The sequence below is a fragment of the Podarcis erhardii genome (genome assembly GCF_964252035.2).
Source record: "Podarcis erhardii genome assembly, chromosome: 3".
In the NCBI taxonomy this organism is placed as follows: domain Eukaryota; kingdom Metazoa; phylum Chordata; class Lepidosauria; order Squamata; family Lacertidae; genus Podarcis; species Podarcis erhardii.
Genome location: NC_138507.1, coordinates 67,548,652 through 67,568,483, shown reverse-complemented (window position 1 = coordinate 67,568,483; position 19,832 = coordinate 67,548,652). Strand labels below are relative to the sequence as shown.

Below are 19,832 nucleotides of genomic sequence, written 5' to 3'. Positions count from 1 at the left end.
GTACTACTGCATTGAATTTGACCCAGTAACTGGCAGCCAGTGGAGTGCTTTCAGAACCTGTGGCACATTGGCCCATTGGATCTACCGGGTAGCTGCATTATGCACTAGCTGCAGTTTCTGGGCTGTCTTCAAGGGAAAACACACCTGGAAGACATTACAGTAATCCTGGCCTGATGTCACTAGGACATGGTCAGCAGAAGTCAGGCTGTCCTGGTCCAGGAACAGCTGTGCTTAGAATCCAGGTTGGAATCCAGAAGCAGTCCCAGACGGTTCCCTTTACATTGAGAGGATGGGGTTGAAACCTCTTTCAGATACCTAATTCCCAAACATGGCAACCACCCATTCACAGCACCTCTGCCTAAACAGGATTCATCTTCAGTTTACTGGCCCCCATCAGGCCCATCACGACTTTTAGCTGGCTGGGTGTTACTTGGCCCTGACACCTCTTGCTCCTTTCCATCCCTCAATTTTGTGTGGCCATCTCTCTATTGTGTCTCAAGCATAAGCTGTGACGCCTACTGTACTTGTTCTGTTTTCACTTTCTAGCTATAACTCAATATGGCAGTAGATCATTGGAATCACCCTCTTCATGTTGATAAAGATATTTCATTCCTTAGCTCTGACCTAGATTCCAGATCTTAGCTTGGCTCTGTCGGTGTAATTCAATATGGCAGTAGATTGTCTGGATCACTCTCTTATGTTGATAAGCTCTGACCTAAATTCAAGACCACCCTGAATCCTGTAGACCTTTCCGGAACTTCTCATATGTGCCACTAGACTGAGGTGAATGTTTTCTATACTTTGAAAACTAAACAGTTCTCTCAAGGACCAGATTTTCTATTAAAACATTAAGATATTTCTCTTTTAAGTGGCTGGCAAAAAGCTTACATCACAGTATCAGGAACAGGGTGGTATTCAGGAATTTCAATTATTCTCTTTGATTTTTGAAATGAAGGGAAACATTTGTGTGTGGGGGTAGGTATATTTTTCGTCATCTGGTAGCCTAGATGAACAGAAAACCTAGTCTTGAGTCTTTTTAAAGAAATTTTGTCTTGACAAATAGCAAATTTGCTTTTAAAATATAACATTTCAGATCATGTTGGTCTACCTTAATTATCAAAACGGCACCTATCAAAAAATGAGGGGTGATACCTTTTTTCATTTTTTAACATGATCATGATGATTCTCCTGTTCTCATTATTTTAACCCAGTAGGTTGCTTGTCATCCTGTATAAGTAAGCCTTAGACCAATCACAATCACTAAGAATTTGTTTTTACTTGAGGTTGTAAATAAATAAAATTGTGACACTACATTAATGTTTGCTTGAAACAGGCTGGGTGGATTGCACTGTTGAATTTGGATCCGCATTTCAATGCGCATGTATTTGTTTTCTTTCTTTTTTTCACACTACAATACTTGCAGTGGGATGTCCTTTTGGATATACATCCCAGTCCAAGAAAACTTTGGATGACTGTCTGGGCAATGACATTGTGTTCCCTTGGCTGCAGATAGGTGCCAAAAACACATTAAAGAGTGGAAGAGAGGAGTTTGCAAACATTTCCCAGTCTCTCTGTAAATGACAACTTGCATGGACCACAGGAAAATTCAGCACAGTACTGTGCATCTGGTTGGCCAAAGTGGGAGCAGGATGATGGACTAAGTGGACCTTACATTAAGCTACTCCTATGTTCTAAATTTAGATGTGCCTAACTTTCTATGGCCGCATCCTTATTTTGCTAGGCAATGCGATAACCTCAAAGTATAATTTAGTGCCCAGATGTTTTGTGGTAAACATCTAGAACCTCATCCAATTTATTGTCTTTTTGTGACAGTGCACACTAGAGACCCCCACAAACCAAGGTTTGTTCTTAGTTTAGTGAGGAGAGAGCTTAACTATGAGTCATGATCCAGATAGCATACTAAGCCAAACTTAATGTGGCATGGTAGCAAAAGGGGGCAAGAGGAGCAAACTAGCTGCAAGCTTCCTAAGCCACAGCTTGGCTTAGCGTGTCACACAAACCAGGCCATATTTTGGCAGGAATTTGTCTGCTAAAAACCAAAAGGAATCATTTTTCTAAGTCTTTAGACATGAGTGGTATTCAACTTAGTTATACTCAGAGTAAATTCATTGAAATCAATCAGCATAAGTTAGCCTTAAGTCTTCTGATTTTAATAGGTCTACTCTTAACACTACCCATTAGAGCAATGTAATGCAAATATTGCAATTCCTATATTAACTGCTGATAGATAGCATTCAAATTTTCCTCAAATAGTTTAGGAAAATCTATGCAGTAAATCAGAAGCAAGCACGACACTTTAATTGAGTTATGAGATTGGAAAGATGAAAGTATTTCTCTTCCAGTATTTTTGGCATTTGGTGCATTTTTCTTTCCTTTGATCTCAGGCCAGTTTAAATTTTATTTATTTATTTGAACATTTTGTTGTAGACCTCAGTGTAAATCTAAAAGAGAACATGTTAACCATTAAACCATTCCAAAATGAAGAGTGAAGCATTGGCCTGCCAGGAAATAGAAAAAAAAGTGTTTTATACTGAGAAAACAGAACTGGAACAACTTGTCAAAAATGTTGCAATCGTAATTTTATTTAATTGTAACTTTATATTTTAACAGCAAATATAGGTAATATACAACCTTACGAAAGACTATGCACAAGTCTTGTGATTTCTAGTTATGGGCCATGAGCAATCTAAGTGACATTCAGAATCATATTCAGAATGTGGTGATTCTGAATAAACACAGGGTGGTATCCAATGCTACTGTTCCACTTGTGTGATGGAACTTACTGTTTCTTTCCTCTTCCCTGTAACTCCAGTGGGTTGGGAGACTCTCTGGAGTGGATTTGGGAGGTGTGGGGAGGAGGAGTGGAAAGGTAAGTCCATACAGCATTTGATACAGCCTATTGTTTTAATTAAAAATAATTGAAATGGCAATATGTGAATCATTATTTATGGCAAATCCGTTGCATTAGAGAGCTGTGCAAATTCTCCACCAGAACTTTCACTGATTATTGGGAACTGTTAAGGCTTTCGACATTTGAGAAAGTTGAAAACCTAAAACAAAACCATGGTCATTTGTATTTCTTTCAGGAACTTGAACAGCAAATAAAAACTAAGGAAAAGGAAGTTGAGAAAGTGGAACAGTGTGGCCTTTCCTTGATACAGAATAAAAAAGAAGACGTTTCTGTTGTTGTCATGAACACACTTCAGAAACTAAACCATTCTTGGGCAAATTTGGACCACATGGTAAGCAAGTATGGCTGCATTTATGAAGAGGGGAATTTTAGCTCAAAGAGCAGCCGATGGGAATTTGTGCATGTGTTGCTACAGTTTAGCCAAGGAATTTGATTCACTTGTGTGGAATTTATGTAGAGCTTTTTAAACATTTTACTCTGTTTGGATTGCAACTCATCTTACAACACTAAAGAATACATAGGCTATTGGCTGGATCCAGTTTTTCCATGATGAGGAAGGGGTGACCCTTGGCAATTCTTCCTCCCCACTGCAGACCCCTTTGCCTCCTGAAAATCTGCTCCATATCAGCATGATAGGTGGAGCTGGCGGCTGCAGGGGACGGGTGTGTGTGTGTGTGTGTGTGTCAATATTAGACCAGAGAAAATAATAAAATCTGAAATAGTAACCTTGTCTTCAGAATGATTTAAACCGGCAGCAAATGGCATTTATACTTTCCTTTTTTATTTATTGTTTGGTTCTGTTTCTTTTTCTGTCAGGTTGGCCAACTGAAAATATTGCTGCAGTCTGTCCTTGATCAGTGGAACTCTTATAAAGCAGCTTATGAAGAACTGAATAGTTACCTGATGGAAGCCAGATACTCGCTATCTCGCTTTCATCTCCTTACAGGTTCCCTGGAAGCAGTGAAGGTTCAAGTTGATAACCTCCAGGTAAGGACATGAGCATCAAAGCCTTTAGTGTATTTAGGAAAGTCGGGGAATTTTCCAAACTTTGCAGGGAAGCAAATTATTGCCAATTGAAGCCTTTTAAAACTGCGCTTAAAACATGGCAAACTTGTTCTACTGTGTTCTTCATTCAGTGGTGCTTTAGGATTTCAACACCTCTTAGCACCATTTTAGTTCCTGCTAACAGGTTGCCAGATATGACTCTGAAAAGAAAAATTAAAACTTTAAAATCAAACTGCAATTAAAATGCCTATTGGAATAATTAAAAAAAATCTTCAGTTGGTGCTGGAAGTTCAGTAGGTAAAAAGTAAAAAAAAAGGGGATCCATAAAAGGTGACGTCAGACATACCTATAATCAGATGCATAGGGGAATCCATCATCAGCTCCCCATACCTGGGAGGAGGGCAAACCAGGTTGGAGAAGGACGACAGGTGAACTCAGAGCTGGAGCAAGCTGGGCTTGGTTATGCAGCTGTGGACTTGATAGGCAACCCACAAGACACTGGGAGGTTTATATCCTCTTATGTGGCTCCTACCCCTTTCTGGTTATCTGCTGGGTCCCACTGTACATATGCTCCTGTGCTTCTCCTCCTGAGTAGACCTTGTAGTGAATTCCTCTGACTGCTTGGAAAGAGCATCATCATTGGCTCTGGACTTGTTGGTAGGCCCAATGCCACCTTTGCTCCTGGGGAGAAGCGGGAAAGTCTAGGATTGAGGTGGAGTGTGTGAGGCTGTTGTGGGCAAGCAATGTGTCTTTGGAGCTAGGCAATTCAGGCTGTTCAACTGTCTGACAGCAGTGGCGCTGGAGGTCTCTACAGAGGCCCACTCCTCTTCTTCCGATGTGGTTTCTCTGGAGTCACGTCAACTGGAATTCGAATGGGTAACTCCTGCCTGTGAATAAATAATTTATTATTCCATGTCTTCCTTCCTGGTTGCAATTGCACATTTCTTTCCACTTTAATCTCTCTCCTTCTTTTTAAAGAACTTGCAGGATGAATTGGAAAAGCAAGACCATAGCTTACAGAAATTTGGATCAGTGACCAATCAGTTATTGAAAGAATGCCACCCACCTGTCACAGAAGTACTTAATAACACTTTGAAAGAAATGAACTTGAGGTAAGAAACCAAACGTATTTTTTAAACGTAATCCCAAATAGGTACCTGAAGAGTGGGAGGGGCAAAACAAGCTTGCAGGTTCATCAAGTAGTTTTACCCTAATCTTCCCAGCTCTGTAATGAAAATCTGTTTCTCTCTGAGCCAGTATAACTCTAGGCTGTTCAAGTCATCTGTATAAAACAGGCAAAACAAAAATAATTTTCTGGTACCATTTGAACGTTAAATAGTTCCAGTATAAACCAGAAGCTTCAAAGCAAAGTAGACACCCAAATCCAGTTAAATTATGGTCTCAAACACACACACATTTCTAATAAACCCCCTTGGAAGTTGTGTGAGTTAGAGCACCCCATGGGAGAAGATTTTGATCAGATTTTAATTCTAATCTACTAGTTTACTACATGTTTGTCTTTTTAATGTGAGTAAACATTCACAGGTCCTTCTATCTGCAATATGGTGTCCAGAATTATACCTCCTTGGCCTACCACTTCATTCTATGTAATGTTTTTTGTTCTTTTCTCCACATGTAGTTTTCAAATGAAGGGTTTCTTTAACACCCACGCCCCTACATCTCTCTTTTTTAAATTACTTTTTTTCCTGGAACAAAACAAAGGTCATCATAGGGTTATGAAGATTGGCTTCAAAGTCCATTAGTCAACATACTTGGTGTTCCTTTTTTCAAATTGTTTTTGTGATAAATAGCCAAATTGCCATCTTATTCATGCAGAAGTTTTGAAACCCAAAATGAAGATGTACTCAAAAGTTCTTCCATAGCCTATTTTGTTTTCCCTCTGTGAGCTCCTCTATCTCACAATCCATTGGTTATAATCACTAGGTGGAACAACCTTCTAGAAGAAATTGCAGAGCATCTGCATTCCAGTAAGGGTCTGCTTCAGCTCTGGCAAAAGTACAAAAACTATTACACACAGTGCTGCTCCACAGTTCAGCAGTATGAGGACCGAACAAATGAACTTCTGAAGGCTGCAACTAGCAAGGACATTGCTGATGATGAAATTGCTGCTTGGATTCATGATTGCAACGTAAGTTCAGTAAACTGAAGGCTGTGCCCATTAGTCAACACTCTTTAACTGCAGCAAGGTCCCTAATGTTAAATACCCAAGGATTCTTAAAAACTAGCTGAATACTGACAAGGGAACAGATGAAGTGTTTCCCTTCTCTTCCAATACACCTTTACCATACTCATTCTTTTCCCAGGCTCCAGTCCCTGATCCTCCACTCAGACCATTGCCACTCATAGACCAAGGAGATCAGCTTTTCCAAAACATTTCCCCACACCAAATTTGCCCTGAGACCCTAAGGCATTCCCCCCAAATAGCAAATTGGGAGGATGAGATAAGGTTGCTTATTGCCACCTTACCCCTGAACCCATATTCTTTTGATTGCTACATCTTCAGAGTCCTGGAACTGTGGTATTGCCTTCCTTGTTGGTGATGGCTGCACCATCCAGTGAATAGGTTTTCAAATCCCCATGCAGCCATGAAGCTCGCTGGGTGAACTTGGGCCAGTCACCATCACATAGCTTAAGCCACCTCACACGGTTGTTGTGATGGTAAAATGGAGAGGAGGAGAACTATGTACACCATCTTGATCTCCTTGGAAGATAAAGATGGCATATAAATGTGGGGGGGGGGAATAATGAATGAATACATGAATGCTTGCCTGCAAGGCAAGTAGCAGGTACCTAGGACTCACAGCCAAGATGGTCAGTACCATTTTCTTCCAGGAGAGCTAACACAGCTATAACAGTTAAGCTGAGGTCCATGTTAACGTATTCTAAGTTCAATAATACTTTGCACTATGAAAAATCACCGCTCAGAAACTACTTGTATGCTGTTTTTAAGTATCACAATCTCTGCAGGACTTGCTTAAAGGCATGAAGACCGTGCAGGATTCTCTGTTTGTTCTGCATGAACTGGGGGAACAGCTGAAGCAACAGGTGGACTCTTCTGCAGCAGCAGCTCTCCAGTATGGTCAAGTCTCTCTGAACCAGAATTTATCATCCTTAGAACAGGCTCTGAGCAGGCAGCAATCTATACTACAGGTAGGAAGACCTTACCACACACTTACAGCTCCTTCTTTCCCAGTGCCTTCCATTGCTCACATAATTCATGTAAGTTTTTAAGTTGATGTTTTGCTGTGATTTTAATACTTCATTGGGAGCCACCCAGAATGGCTGGGGCAACCCAGTCAGATGGGTGGCATAAAATTATTCCTATTATTATTTTTAAGTTGGGATTGTCGTACTGCCTTGTTTAGGACATGATAATAGTAATTATCACTTCTGCAAATGAAACCAGCTTTTGCAGAATAGCATTATTGTCACATTGTTTTAATAGTAGTCACCATATTGAATGACTGGTCTGAAAGTTTTCATCCACAACTATGTCTGCAATGAATGACACCCAAACAATGATATTTGGTCTTTATTTAGCATTTTGCTCTTATTGTGTCTAAAATGGTCACATTATGGATGAGTTGCCCCATGGCAATAGTACAGATGTCTGTGGAAAAGGAGGAGAAGTCTTTGTGCAATGTATGTAGCTCATAAGTTGCTGCATTTTTAAAAAAAGTTTTAATTAATTATGCATGAAATAGGAAACAAAACAAATAAGAAGAAAAAAAACAAGAAAAGGGTAGTATATAGATTCTCACAGTTGGTAAAATATCAGGGTAGGAGGGCATGAGGAGACACGTAAAAAAGTGGCCAATAAGAAGTCCATATTTATCTAGCAATCCAGCCAGTACTTGCTTATAGCTCTCTGTATAAGTTAACTCCACCTCTAAAAGCTGAGCCATTTAGTTTATTGTTCTCTCCCAACTTGTTGAGACAAGATATCTGCTGTTTCTCTCTCTCTCTCTTTTTTCTCTCTCTCTTTCCCTCTCTCATCTCCACTTTTCTTATAAATAGTTTCTGCATGAATAATGCCTTTGAACGCCAGAAACTGTGATTATTCCATTCTAATTCACCCAAGCTGCAAGATCTGCTAACATACACTGTTACTGGTAGACAATTAGTCAAAAGAAACCCACATTTCATAATTTATGACCTTTCCTTTCCTTTCCTTTTTTTTCTAATCCAAGGCTGGGGTTCAAGATTACCAGACATTTTCCAAGAGCCTAGGAGGACTAGAGGATTGGATAAAGCAAGCTGAAGAAGTGCTAAAAGAACAAGACCCAAGTAGTTCATCTGATCTGTCCACAATACGGAATAGAATGGAAGAGCTTAAAGTGAGTTAGGACAGAAACGTGGCTTTTTTTTTACTTGCGAAATTTGTCTGATACTAAAGTATGTTTAATGAGAACAAACACTTCAGGGAACCTTTTCCCCAATAAAGTAAACTGTGAGTGAGTTGTTGTTTTCCAGCAGAACATAAGGATTTAAACTGAATATGTTTCATTGTTGTAATGGATGTGTCTAAAATCTAAAATTGTGCTAAAATATGAAAGGCATCTTACATGAATATCCATAAAAGCACTGATATGTATGTTCATTCTGGTTCTCTGATGATCAGCATCCTATCACATATGCGCTGATTACTTCTTTGTTCCCTGTCACTATACAGCGCCAGATGTTAAAATTCAGCAGCATGGCACCAGATATGGATCGTCTGAATGAGCTGGGATATAGACTACCCCTGAATGATAAAGAAATCAAAAGGATGCAAAATCTAAATAGGCATTGGTCCATCATTTCGTCACAAACCACAGAAAGATTCAGGTGGGACAACTTATAAAGGACCAAAGTTTTAACCTGGACTGAATGGAGGTTTAATGTAGCACGGTTAAATAAATTTGATGCTTCCAGGCTTGGTTTTTAAATTTATTCTATAGTTTCATAAGACTGGGAGAAATTAAAAGTTTGATTGATTCACTTGTGTTCCTGAAAGCAGAATAATCTCCATTAGTCTTCCCTAACCTGGTACGTTACAGATATTTTTGGACCACAACTGTGCTGGCTGGGGCTTTTTATAATCCATAGTATCTGGAGGGTACCAGGTTGGGAAAGCTAGTTCTGCTTGTTTCTATAAAAATATGTTGTCATGCTTCAGTTTGGCTGCCAACAGGTGCTGCTGCAAACTACAGCATGACAACACATTTCAGCACAAATGAAAGGTTGTGGATGGGCAGTTCAAGCAAACTTTGGAGGGGGTAGCCGCAGCAGGCTGCAGCAGCCCTCCTGCCCCTGCCCCAGCTCAACTAGTTCCTCTGCCTGCCAACTTTGGGGCCCTGCTTGAAGTGAGCAGGGGCACAACACCATGTGTGTGTGCACACAGCGTTAGTACCTGTGAGAAGCTTGAGAAGACTCATTCCTGAAATTGCCCTCCTGTACCCACTTACCTGACAGTAATCTCCTGTACTTGCTAGTGAATTTTCTGAAATAGCAACAATGAGCTAATCACTTCATTTATTGAAACGGAGGTTGCTTTGCTAAATCAGTTCTTCCAAAAGGAAGGTAGCTGTGGGTTTTTGTTTATGAACTAAAGGCACATTTTAAGTGGGGAAACATATTCTTCTAACATTCAAACTAATGAAGTAGGCAAGCAGAAATGTGTGTGTTTAATTACTGTGGTAGTTGTTTTAAATTAATTTTTATGTACGTACTTTTTCTTTTTAAAAAATACCCAGGATGAATAAATAAATAATCTCATTTAGGCCAAAGTGAAGTGAAATGGCTCCCTTAAGAACTGCTGTAAATTTGTTTTAGCAAGCTCTGAGGTGTTACTGAATCACTCTTTTATCCTTGCAGTAAGCTGCAATCCTTCATGCTGCAGCAACAGACCTTCCTAGAAAAATGTGAGACTTGGATGGAATTCTTGGTTCAGACGGAACTGAAATTGGCTGCTGAGATTTCAGGAAACTACCAACTTCTTTTGGAACAGCAGAGGGCGCACGAGGCAAGTTGTAATGAAAGAACAGCAAACTGACAATCCAGTCTGTGGCTAGATTGATCAGTGGCTTGTAGATTGCAACCACTGCAACCATAAGCGTTTGTTGTTCAAGTGTTAGGTTTTGTCATCTTCCGTACACCTTCTTCACTTGTTTCGATTAACTGTGTTATATGTGAGCTGGAAGTGCATTGGTATCAGCCATAGCAACTGCTGTGTGTGAACCACCTTAAGATCTACAGATATGAAGGGTGGTATATATAAATTTAATCAATAATAATGATGATGATGAAGAATTTCTGCACAATGTACTGTGCAAGATGATTGTAGAGAGTGCTTAGTCTGAGTTCTACAACTAGAAGAGGGTACTTGAGTCAGGTGTTAATTTATTTGAAGTCTTACTTTATCAAATGGTTTCCATAGTTTGATTTGCTCAGTCCATTCCTCATCCATTAGCAAACAGGCAGGTGTTATCTATCATCTATCTATTTATCTATCATCTAGCTATATTTCATAAAACTTATATACTATTTGGTTGTAAAATCAAACTCAAAGCTGAGTACAAAAAGATAAAACAATAAAATCAAGAAAAATTCACAACCATACTTTAAAACACACAAAAGTTAAAATGCTGAAACATATTACAAATTACTTCAAGTGTTTAACCATCTGACTAGGCTTGTCTAAACATTAATGTTTTTAGCAGGTGCCAAAAAGAGTACAGTGAAGGCAGTTCCAAAGTGCAGGAGCTGCCACACTAAATGATTGAGGACTTAGAAAGGCAAATGGGTATTATATGGTACCTGTAGTTAGCCAATTCTACCCATTGTAGCAGTCGAGTGGGCACATGTGGGGCAAGGCGATCTCTTAGATAAACTGGTCCCAAGTTGTTAAGGGTAAATATATTATGGGGTACATTACTTCCTTCAAATCCTTATATCATCTACAGGAGATCTGGTTTTGAGTATATATAAAAACTTCAGTTAAATAGATGGCTCTGTCTGAGTGTTATTTTTTCCACAGGGTGACATTGGGAGTTGGGTTGTTGTCTCCTGTTGTCCTCACTGTTGAAAGGTCATAGACTGAACTGGCAGATCTGTGGTTATTCATATGCAGGATCCTGGGATATTTATTTTTAAAGTGGGTGGGAGGGAAATAATGCCTCAGTAGGTCAGTAACTGAAGCCCTTGGTCATTTTTTTTTTTTAATCTATCAGGCTAAACATGCTAATATATCATTGCATATTCCTTCACCTGTAATGTGATTCTTCTGTCTCCATTTTTTAAAGTCTTCCATTGTGGAAAGCTAACAGTGGAGCTTATTGCCACCAGAGGTCTCTAGGGAACAGGCTGTAAACATAACGAGGAATGCTCAGCCACGCTATCTTAAAAGTTGAAAAAACAATATGTTTGTTTGTGTTTAGAATACAGTATGCTTCCAGGGTTTTTCCCTTTAAAATGAAGTTTCTTCTCCCTGTTGTGTAACAAAAAATTAAACAAGCAAAAGGAAAATCTCTAGCAAACACTACTTGAAATGTGTTTCTTATACATCATAGAAAGCAACATACTATCATTAATATAAAAACAGGATTAAAAATTTGGTGCTCTCAATTTTCATGGCATACACCAAATAACCTGAAAACCACACACACACAAAAAAACAACCCCAGACACTTTGATCCTGATTACTTAACGAGTCACCCAGGCTTTGGGAAACTGTACTTAGGTCAATTGGTACCAATAACCAGTTACTTTGTTTGTTTAGAGCAGTCTATTAAAAAAGCTGAATTCTAAGAATACTGACTAAGTGGAAAAATTGTTTTGGAGTCAAATGCTTCAGTGTCCTTAAGCTTATTTGATTTTCCCCCCTTTTTCTTATTTTTTTAAACTTCTAACACGCTAGCTATTCCAAGCAGAGATGTTTAGTCGGCAGCAGATTTTACATTCCATCATCATGGATGGTCAGCACCTTCTTGAGCAAGGACAGGTGGATGACAGGTAAGAATGTGCAGAACTTGACTCTTTATAATTCTGCAGAATTTTTCCCTGTTCTCTGTTCTATTCAAAGTGTCAACCACATAAAGTGCAAAATTTGTTGGATTTTCTGAGCACATGCCTCTGTGTTTTTTCCTCTGAAAAAGCAGTTGCTCAGTTAGCAGTAGGTCAGCACAGGACTGCTGGCATTTTGCACACACAAATGTGTACACACTAATTCCAGCTACACCACAATTTCCATTCTGTTTTGCTGCACAGAAGCTTCCACAGCCAGCTGGTGGGTGGGCTGAAGGGTTTTGTTGTTGATTTGTTTCCACTGCTTTCTTGTATAACCATTTGGACATCCAGCTGCCAACTGTGTTCTTCTTCAAATGAAAGTTAAATTGGATAGTTCATTCAGAAGAATAGCCTGGGAAATTGTCCACACCAGCAAATACAATATTCAGATTATTGCAGTATACCTAATGAGAGCATTTCATTTTTCCTTCCAATCATTATTTGTGCTAACACAAATTGCCAGGGAAAATAGGCTCCCCCCTGCCTTGTCCTAGAAGAACTTTCTTATAACCTTTACAACTAGAATACTAGAAGAGCCTTCTGAATTAGACCAAAATCTAGCCTCCATGGCCTGCAGAATGCCCCCAAGCAGAGTCTGAGCACATTAACACTCTTTGCACTTGGGATTCCCAGCAGCTAGTCTGTAGAGACATACTACTTCCAACTGGAGGTAGTACATCCCCATGATAACTAGTAGCCATTGACAGACTTATCCTTCATGACATGGTCTAATCCTCTTTTAACACTGTCCAGTTTTGTGGCCATCACTATCTTCTCTGGTAGCAAATTCCAAAAGTTTAATTATTCATGAAGAAGTACTTCCTTTTGTCTGTCCTGACTTCCAGCATTGAGCTATATTGGGTGATCCCAGGTTCTAGAGGTGTGAAAGAGGGAGAAAAGCTTTTGGGGGGCTCCATTTTCTCCACACCATACATAATTTAATTATTTTATATTCCTCCTTACTCAACTGAAAAGCTCCCATTGGTGTAACCTTTCCTCATAAGGAAGTTGCTTTCTTAAGGATGTCAGCTGGGCCCTGTGTGTTACCATTGTTGATCTAGTAGTCTGTCAGTAACACCTAGGACCTTTTCTCTTGATACCACTGTTGGCCACAGTTCCTTGTATTCCTCTCCTGGAAAAAGTTAGTTCAGGCACAGTGATCTGAAATGGTATATTTTATTGTTGTAAGCTTCCATGGAACCTTATGGTAAAGGGTGAATAAGAAATAAAACAAAATAAATCTTCCACAGTGAAGACAGTTACAAATAATTTTCTTCCTCCTTTAGCATCCTTTCGGACTCCCTTTTCAAAAGTCCAGTTGACTCTCTAATGAAGGTGAAGTTGGAAGATATGGGAGATGTAAATGCTGGGTTTAAGCTTCCTGGGCACTGGGGGAAAATATTAGGCAACAAAAGTTCTTCTTGAATGCTGCTTTTCTTTCTGAAGTAGTGCTATGCCATTATTTTTCTTCAGTTCATTATTGTGCTTTTTAAAAACTGAACTTTGTAAGAGACCACATCTGACCAACTTTTGTTTATCCCTCTTTTTCCTCCATCTTACTGATATGTACAAGCAGTTGTGTGCATTGCCAAGCAGCACAAAAAGGAATAAATTTCATCAAAACACTCTTTTTCAGCTTGTGCTTTATCAATGTACTTAGGTGATTGTTCGTGTCAGTTACTCAGATGGAAAAATCAGAAGTGACCAGGAGGAACTGCTAGCTGTGGCAAACTTTGCATTTGTTGATTTCAAAAATTACTTTTGACATTCTTAACCTTCATTCAGAAGGAAGGTGGAGCAGAGTGAACCTAAAGAACAATCACAGGGGTACTTTCATCCCTAGAGTGTTGAGAACAATGCACTTCAGGAAAAATGTTCTCATAGAAATACTCTGGTCTAGACAAAACATACAAGTGTTTATATGCTGATAAATGCTTAAGCCAAGATGACTAAATTGCCATGTCTAGCAATAAAATAGAATATATGTATACAGGACATATCAGAAGCCTGGTGGAATTTTGCGGTCTTTTTAATCTTACCCTTGAACTTTGTTTTTGTTTGCTCCTCATCTGCCCTCACTGATTCTTTCAAAGAAATTTGCAGATACTTTGTGGTATCACAATGAAACCTTAGAGACAAAGGTACTGACTATTCCAGCTGCCTTAGCTTTAGCTCCTCTGATCACACCAGAAGTACAGTAATAAGACCTTAGAATTGGAGCTCAGACATCAACCAGTTTTTTGTTAAATTAAAGCCTATCATGTTCACAGACCCTACAGTTTTTGGAAGCTCTCTTGGTGCTGTTTGGCTGAATGACAGATATCAAAATCCTTCATTTTGTGTCGTTTCTTCTTATAGGGATGAGTTTAATCTGAAACTGGCCCTCCTCAGTAATCAGTGGCAAGGGGTGATTCGCAGAGCCCAGCAGAGGCGGGGCATAATTGACAGTCAGATTCGCCAATGGCAACGCTACAGAGAGATGGCAGAGAAATTGCGCAAGTGGCTGGTGGAAGTGTCTGGTCAGACAGCAACTGGACTGGGCAATGTTCCTATACCACTGCAGCAGGCTAGAGCATTGCTGGATGAAATGCAGGTAAACCTTGTTGTTGTTTAGTCGTTTAGTTGTGTCCGACTCTTCATGACCCCATGGACCAGAGCACGCCAGGCACTTCTGTCTTCATGGTAAACCTTGGCAGGCCCTTAAAGTTATAAAACTGGAATTAAGCGCAATTTTTGCTGTAAGTAAAAAGTGAATACGTTCATCAGTTGTAGCCGCAATTGGTATAAAATACATACAAAGGATGTCATCAAAAATATCAGCCTAGCATCTGGCTGATTCCCCATTAGCCATACCTAATTGCTGCTTATTCCCCAGATTTGCTGTGAATGGCTTGTTCCAGGTGCACTTCTTTGGTGTACCTCTTTAGGGAGTCCTTGAACCTTAATGCTTACCAGCCGAGTTCAAATCTTATATACAGATTCATAGTGTAGATAGGTATGAAGTATTGGGAGTTTGTAGTAACTGGGATAAAAGAAGACAATGAAAGGAGTCACTCCTGCAGTTGTGCTGATAAACAGTAAAAGAAAAGGATAATAGCTCTAAAGTTCTGAAACTGAATATGGGGAAAGGGAAGGGAGGCATCAGATTCTATTTCCGAAGGGTAGCTGATGCTACAGCATTCCTGTATTTCAGGCATCCCCAACCTTTGGCCCTCCAGATGTTTTGGACTACAATTCCCATCATCCCTGACCACTGGTCTTGTTAGCTAAGGATCATGGGAGTTGTAGGCCAAAACATCTGGAGGGCCGCAGGTTGGGGATGCCTGCTGTATTTTGTAAGTGCTGTATGAGAGAAACTGGGAGACCGATGTAAATTGCTGAGCATTCTAAGGAACAGTGAAATGTAATTTTTTTAAAAAAAGGCTTTGCACATATTTTGGTAACACATTTTTTAACTATCATTTTCAATATATGGGGTGGCCTCCCAGTAGTAGGAGGCATGTGTGTAGAGGGATAAAAGATAGAGGGGGAAGGGAGTTATTTTGGGAAAGATACAGAGAAAAATGAAAAGGATTCATAAAAAAAAAGAGAAGGGAGAGCAGAAAAGAGAGAGGAAAGAGAAAATAGGTTATTTCCCCCCTTTCTTCCATGCCCTGAGGAACAGCAAATGAAATTGTTGGCAGGTGCCTCTTTATTGTAGATACTACTAGTTCTTTCTTTGACATAAGACTATTGCAAAAAAAAAAAATCTTCTTTAGATAAAAAGAATAAGAGTACTTATAATAGTTTAGGATTTAGAATAGTTCTGATCCATCAAAGAAAGTATTGTGGGGGAAAACAGAATGATGCTAGAAGAATGTCATTGGTCTTCACAGCTTAAAGAAAAGGTTCTCCTTCGCCAGCAAGGAAGCTACATCTTAACAGTGGAAGGAGGGAAGCAGCTATTACTCTGTGCTGATGGTGAGACAGAAACATCCCTACAGTCTGAACTTTCAGAAATCCAGGAGTGCTGGAAATTGGCTAGCCTCAAACTTGAGGAACAGAAGAAACAGCTTACATTCTTGTTAAAAGTAAGTTTACTTAATGAATTCACCACTTCAAATAATGCTGTTTTATTATGCCTCTGTGAGAAAGACAAAGTCACTGACCCCAGCTCTGTCCATGTCTCTGTTCCTAACTGCCTTCTCATATCAGGGGTGGGGACCTGTGGCTTTCCGGTGTTGCTGGACTACAACTCCAATCATCCCTGCTCATGTTGGCTGAGGTGGGTGAAAGTTGGAGTCCAGCAACAGCTAGAGGGACCCATGCCCCCCCAGCCCTGCTTTATATAATGAGAACAAGATCTCATCTCTACTTTACATGATTATGTGCAAACTAGTTAAAACACTTGGAGTAACTTTGAGGGAAGCATTGGCCAATTGCATCACTTTTCTCTTCTTTTCTTTTTGCATATTCTCTGTATTCTTTCCTTGCCCGGATTCTGAAAATTACATTCATATTGTCTTTCCCCACACCCTCTCCCTTCAGGACTGGGAGAAATGTGAAAAAGGCATAGCAGATTCTCTGGAAAAGTTAAAATCCTTCAAGAAGAAGCTCTCCCAGCCACTGCCAGACCATCATGATGAACTCCACACAGAACAGATTCGTTGTAAGGTAAAAACACTCCTGCATAAGGGACTCTGGCCCCAAAGGAGATGCTATATAGCTGCAATGGCATAAAAGTGGCTGTGGCAGCCATTGTTCAGAAAATGAGGCAGGCTAGCTTATACTACTGGGCCACAGAGTCAAACCAGATGTGGGGGGGGGGGCTTGATCAGATGTCCCAACATCTCAAGTTTTGCTTAAAATCAGGCCTATAGAAGGGCTCCAGGTTTGATCAGATCAGCTGTGCTGGGGGAAGGATGTTTCAAAGCCAGAATGTTTGAATTGAGCCAAAGAACCAGAACCCAGATACTTGTTTTTTGTTGCTATTATTTATGATAGGAAGCTTTTGATAACTATTTTTATTTAATTATAATGATTTAATGTTAGAAAAGGGTTTCTCTTCTATAGTACTGCACAGAATCACCAAAAGCAAATAATAAATGTGTATTTCTCAAATATTCCAATGCCTCATAGAATTTCTTCTTCCAATCCAGGAGCTAGAGAGTGCTGCTGAGGGGTGGACAGATGATCTTGCTCACCTAGCTCTGTTGAAGGAGACTCTGTCCTCTTTTATCAGTGCAGACGATATATCAGTTCTCAATGAGCGCATTGAACTACTGCACAGACAATGGGAAGAGCTGTGTCACCAGGTAAAGTAGTATAACTCATGGGGGGGGGAATGGGGGGGCATTCACCATTAGGTTGCACCAAACCTTTAGGTCAGAGCAAAGAAGCAGTGTGGTGTAACATCTGGAGTGTTGAGTTCAGATTTGGGAAATTTGGGTTAGAATTTCCTGCTCAACAATGAAGCTCTCTTGAGCAGCCTTGATATAGCTCCAGGAGCTGCTTGAAGAAAAGTTGGTATGTATATGTGTAATAAAGAGACATAGTCCCATTGGCTGAAAATCTTATGGGGTTGTCTTAGACACAAATGGAGCTCTGTTGGGACTCTTTGTATGGACTTCTATGAATAGACAGTAGAATTTACTTGAGATTGAATCCCAGCTACATGTGCCTGCTCCCCACCAGTTCCCTTTCTTTGTGTTTGTGTATCTGTAGTTCTGTTTTGTATAATAGTCTATTGCAATTGTTCTAAAATAAATGTATACATTGGGGATGGGTCATACAGATGGGGCTTCCATATGATACTGCTTTTGTTATAGAAAGGTCTGAATGCATGAACAGCATGCAGAACAATTGTAGGATTAGTTTCAATTTTGAGTAGAAAACAGCATCATTTAAAAATAATAATAACAAACCCTCTTAAACCAGTAAGCAACTTCCAGTGCAATATGAGAACCAGTAAGAAGTTACAGACAGTTGCATCAGCCCGGGAAGCCCCTAACTTTATTCATTCAATTAGAAAGAGTAACGATTGACATGCTACAAACTTAGATTTACCAGCCTTTTGCCATCTGATGGTTATACTGTGTGCTAGAGGAGAATTTACAAGCAAGGTTGCTAGAACCACACTTTTGCTAATGCTAGTGTGTGGAGAACCGCAAAAGGAAATGGGGTATCATTTCATCTCAGCTTAAAATACACAAAAACGGGGGCCTGCTGCAGTCATTTTATGAAGTGTTCACTTCCTCAGTGGAGAAGCTTATGTAAACTCAGAAGGAGCTGCACTTATAGAAAAGATGAAACAGCTGCAGTAAGTAGGATGCCGTTAGATTGTAGTCATACAATTGTCTTGAAAAATAGCAGGGCATTTTCTCTCAAGATCTTCTTGAATCTTCCTAATCTTCCTTTAGTCTACATTTTAAAATCAAAACAGAGTACTTATGATTTCATACGCAGGGGTCATCTTGTTAAACCAGACACCTATTATTTTCCTGCTGTACTATCTCCCCAAGACTTACTGCTTATTTCTTTTTTGATGTCATCCTTCATGTCTTTAGGTATGTTGGCTACAAAAGGACAAGCAAATCCATGGGACTTGTGGCTTGTGGGCATATTACTTGTATATAATCTGGTGCCAATAGTGGCCATATTTATGGATTGAGTTGCCAATTTACTTGCATGGCTTTTATTTTTAAAATGCCTGTTGGGCAAATACAGTTTAAATTATTAGTGTGAGCAGTAAAAGTATTTCAGTCTAGATCTGCAGTGACTTAAAGTTTGCCTCAGGTCTCCTTTCATGATGAAGTCTTCCTCACTTGCCAAATGTTAAGATAACTTTTGTCCTCCCCCCCAAATCTAAAGTATGAATTCAAATAGCAACTCTCTGTTTCATGTTAACTCAAGGCAAACCTAGACTGGCCTCCTATATTTATTTATTTTTATGTATATGTGTGTGTGTGTGTGTGTGTGTGTGTGTGTGTGTGAAGAAAAAATATAAACCAGTTAATTAAAACAATCTCCAAGCAGTGTACATAAAACAATATAAAATCAGCAAATGTAAAATAAAACCCATGTATACATAACTAAATTATGTATCTGGGTTGGATTGCTGAAATCATTTTATTTTATTTTAGCAGGCATCTAAAACAGTATAGCAAGGGTGCCTGCCTAATGTCAATAAACAGGGGGTACCAAGGCCTTGCTGCTGCCACACAGAAATATTGACTTGTAGGAAGGTTCTAGGACACCCTTTCAGCTTATATGGGGATGTCCTTACCTCAGCACACCTAGGACAGTAGAACAGAGCCTGTGCATAATACTGAAGACTACAGTTCATCTTTGTGTGACCTCCAGTATTTGAAGATGCCTTCCCGACTTAAATGGGATTTGATCCAGAAGTATCCTGAGATTAACCATGATCATTAAGCTGTTAAAGGAGTCGTGAAAGGTTTTGTCTGCACTTCTCTCTTCAGTGCAGAAACACCTGTACAGCAGCTCAAGGACTCTGTTTTTGTTACAGTGTTATTTATTTATTTCCTTTTTACACATTTTAAAGGTTTCCTTGAGACGGCAGCAAGTGAGTGAGAGACTGAATGAGTGGGCAGTCTTCAGTGAGAAGAACAAGGAGCTCTGTGAATGGTTGACACAAATGGAGAGTAAAGTTTCCCAAAATGGAGATATCCTCATTGAAGAAATGATAGAAAAACTCAAAAAGGTAAAGTGCTTCTGAATTTCTTTTGTACACCTTTCTTCAAACATTCTCAGTTTACACAGTTACATTAAACTAGGTAAGCACTTGGAAATAATCTAGTGAAATAATTTGTGTTTGTATTTCATTCTT

The 19,832-nt window shown here is 39.5% G+C and overlaps 1 protein-coding gene across 15 annotated transcripts in view; it reads left to right on the top strand.

Annotated features, from left to right (window-relative positions):
- The window catches only part of SYNE1 (spectrin repeat containing nuclear envelope protein 1), a 278,820-nt gene that overhangs the window by 208,041 nt on the left and 50,947 nt on the right, over positions 1–19,832 (top strand). For all 15 annotated transcript variants that reach the window (XM_081854278.1, XM_081854273.1, XM_081854275.1 and 12 more), the window contains 14 exons: positions 3,108–3,263; positions 3,749–3,919; positions 4,916–5,049; positions 5,882–6,086; positions 6,926–7,108; positions 8,149–8,295; positions 8,631–8,785; positions 9,815–9,962; positions 11,856–11,950; positions 14,363–14,597; positions 15,880–16,074; positions 16,532–16,657; positions 17,143–17,298; positions 19,548–19,706. In XM_081854278.1, the coding sequence (XP_081710404.1) occupies positions 3,108–3,263; positions 3,749–3,919; positions 4,916–5,049; positions 5,882–6,086; positions 6,926–7,108; positions 8,149–8,295; positions 8,631–8,785; positions 9,815–9,962; positions 11,856–11,950; positions 14,363–14,597; positions 15,880–16,074; positions 16,532–16,657; positions 17,143–17,298; positions 19,548–19,706 (2,265 nt within the window). The remainder of the gene's footprint in view (positions 1–3,107; positions 3,264–3,748; positions 3,920–4,915; positions 5,050–5,881; positions 6,087–6,925; positions 7,109–8,148; positions 8,296–8,630; positions 8,786–9,814; positions 9,963–11,855; positions 11,951–14,362; positions 14,598–15,879; positions 16,075–16,531; positions 16,658–17,142; positions 17,299–19,547; positions 19,707–19,832) is intronic.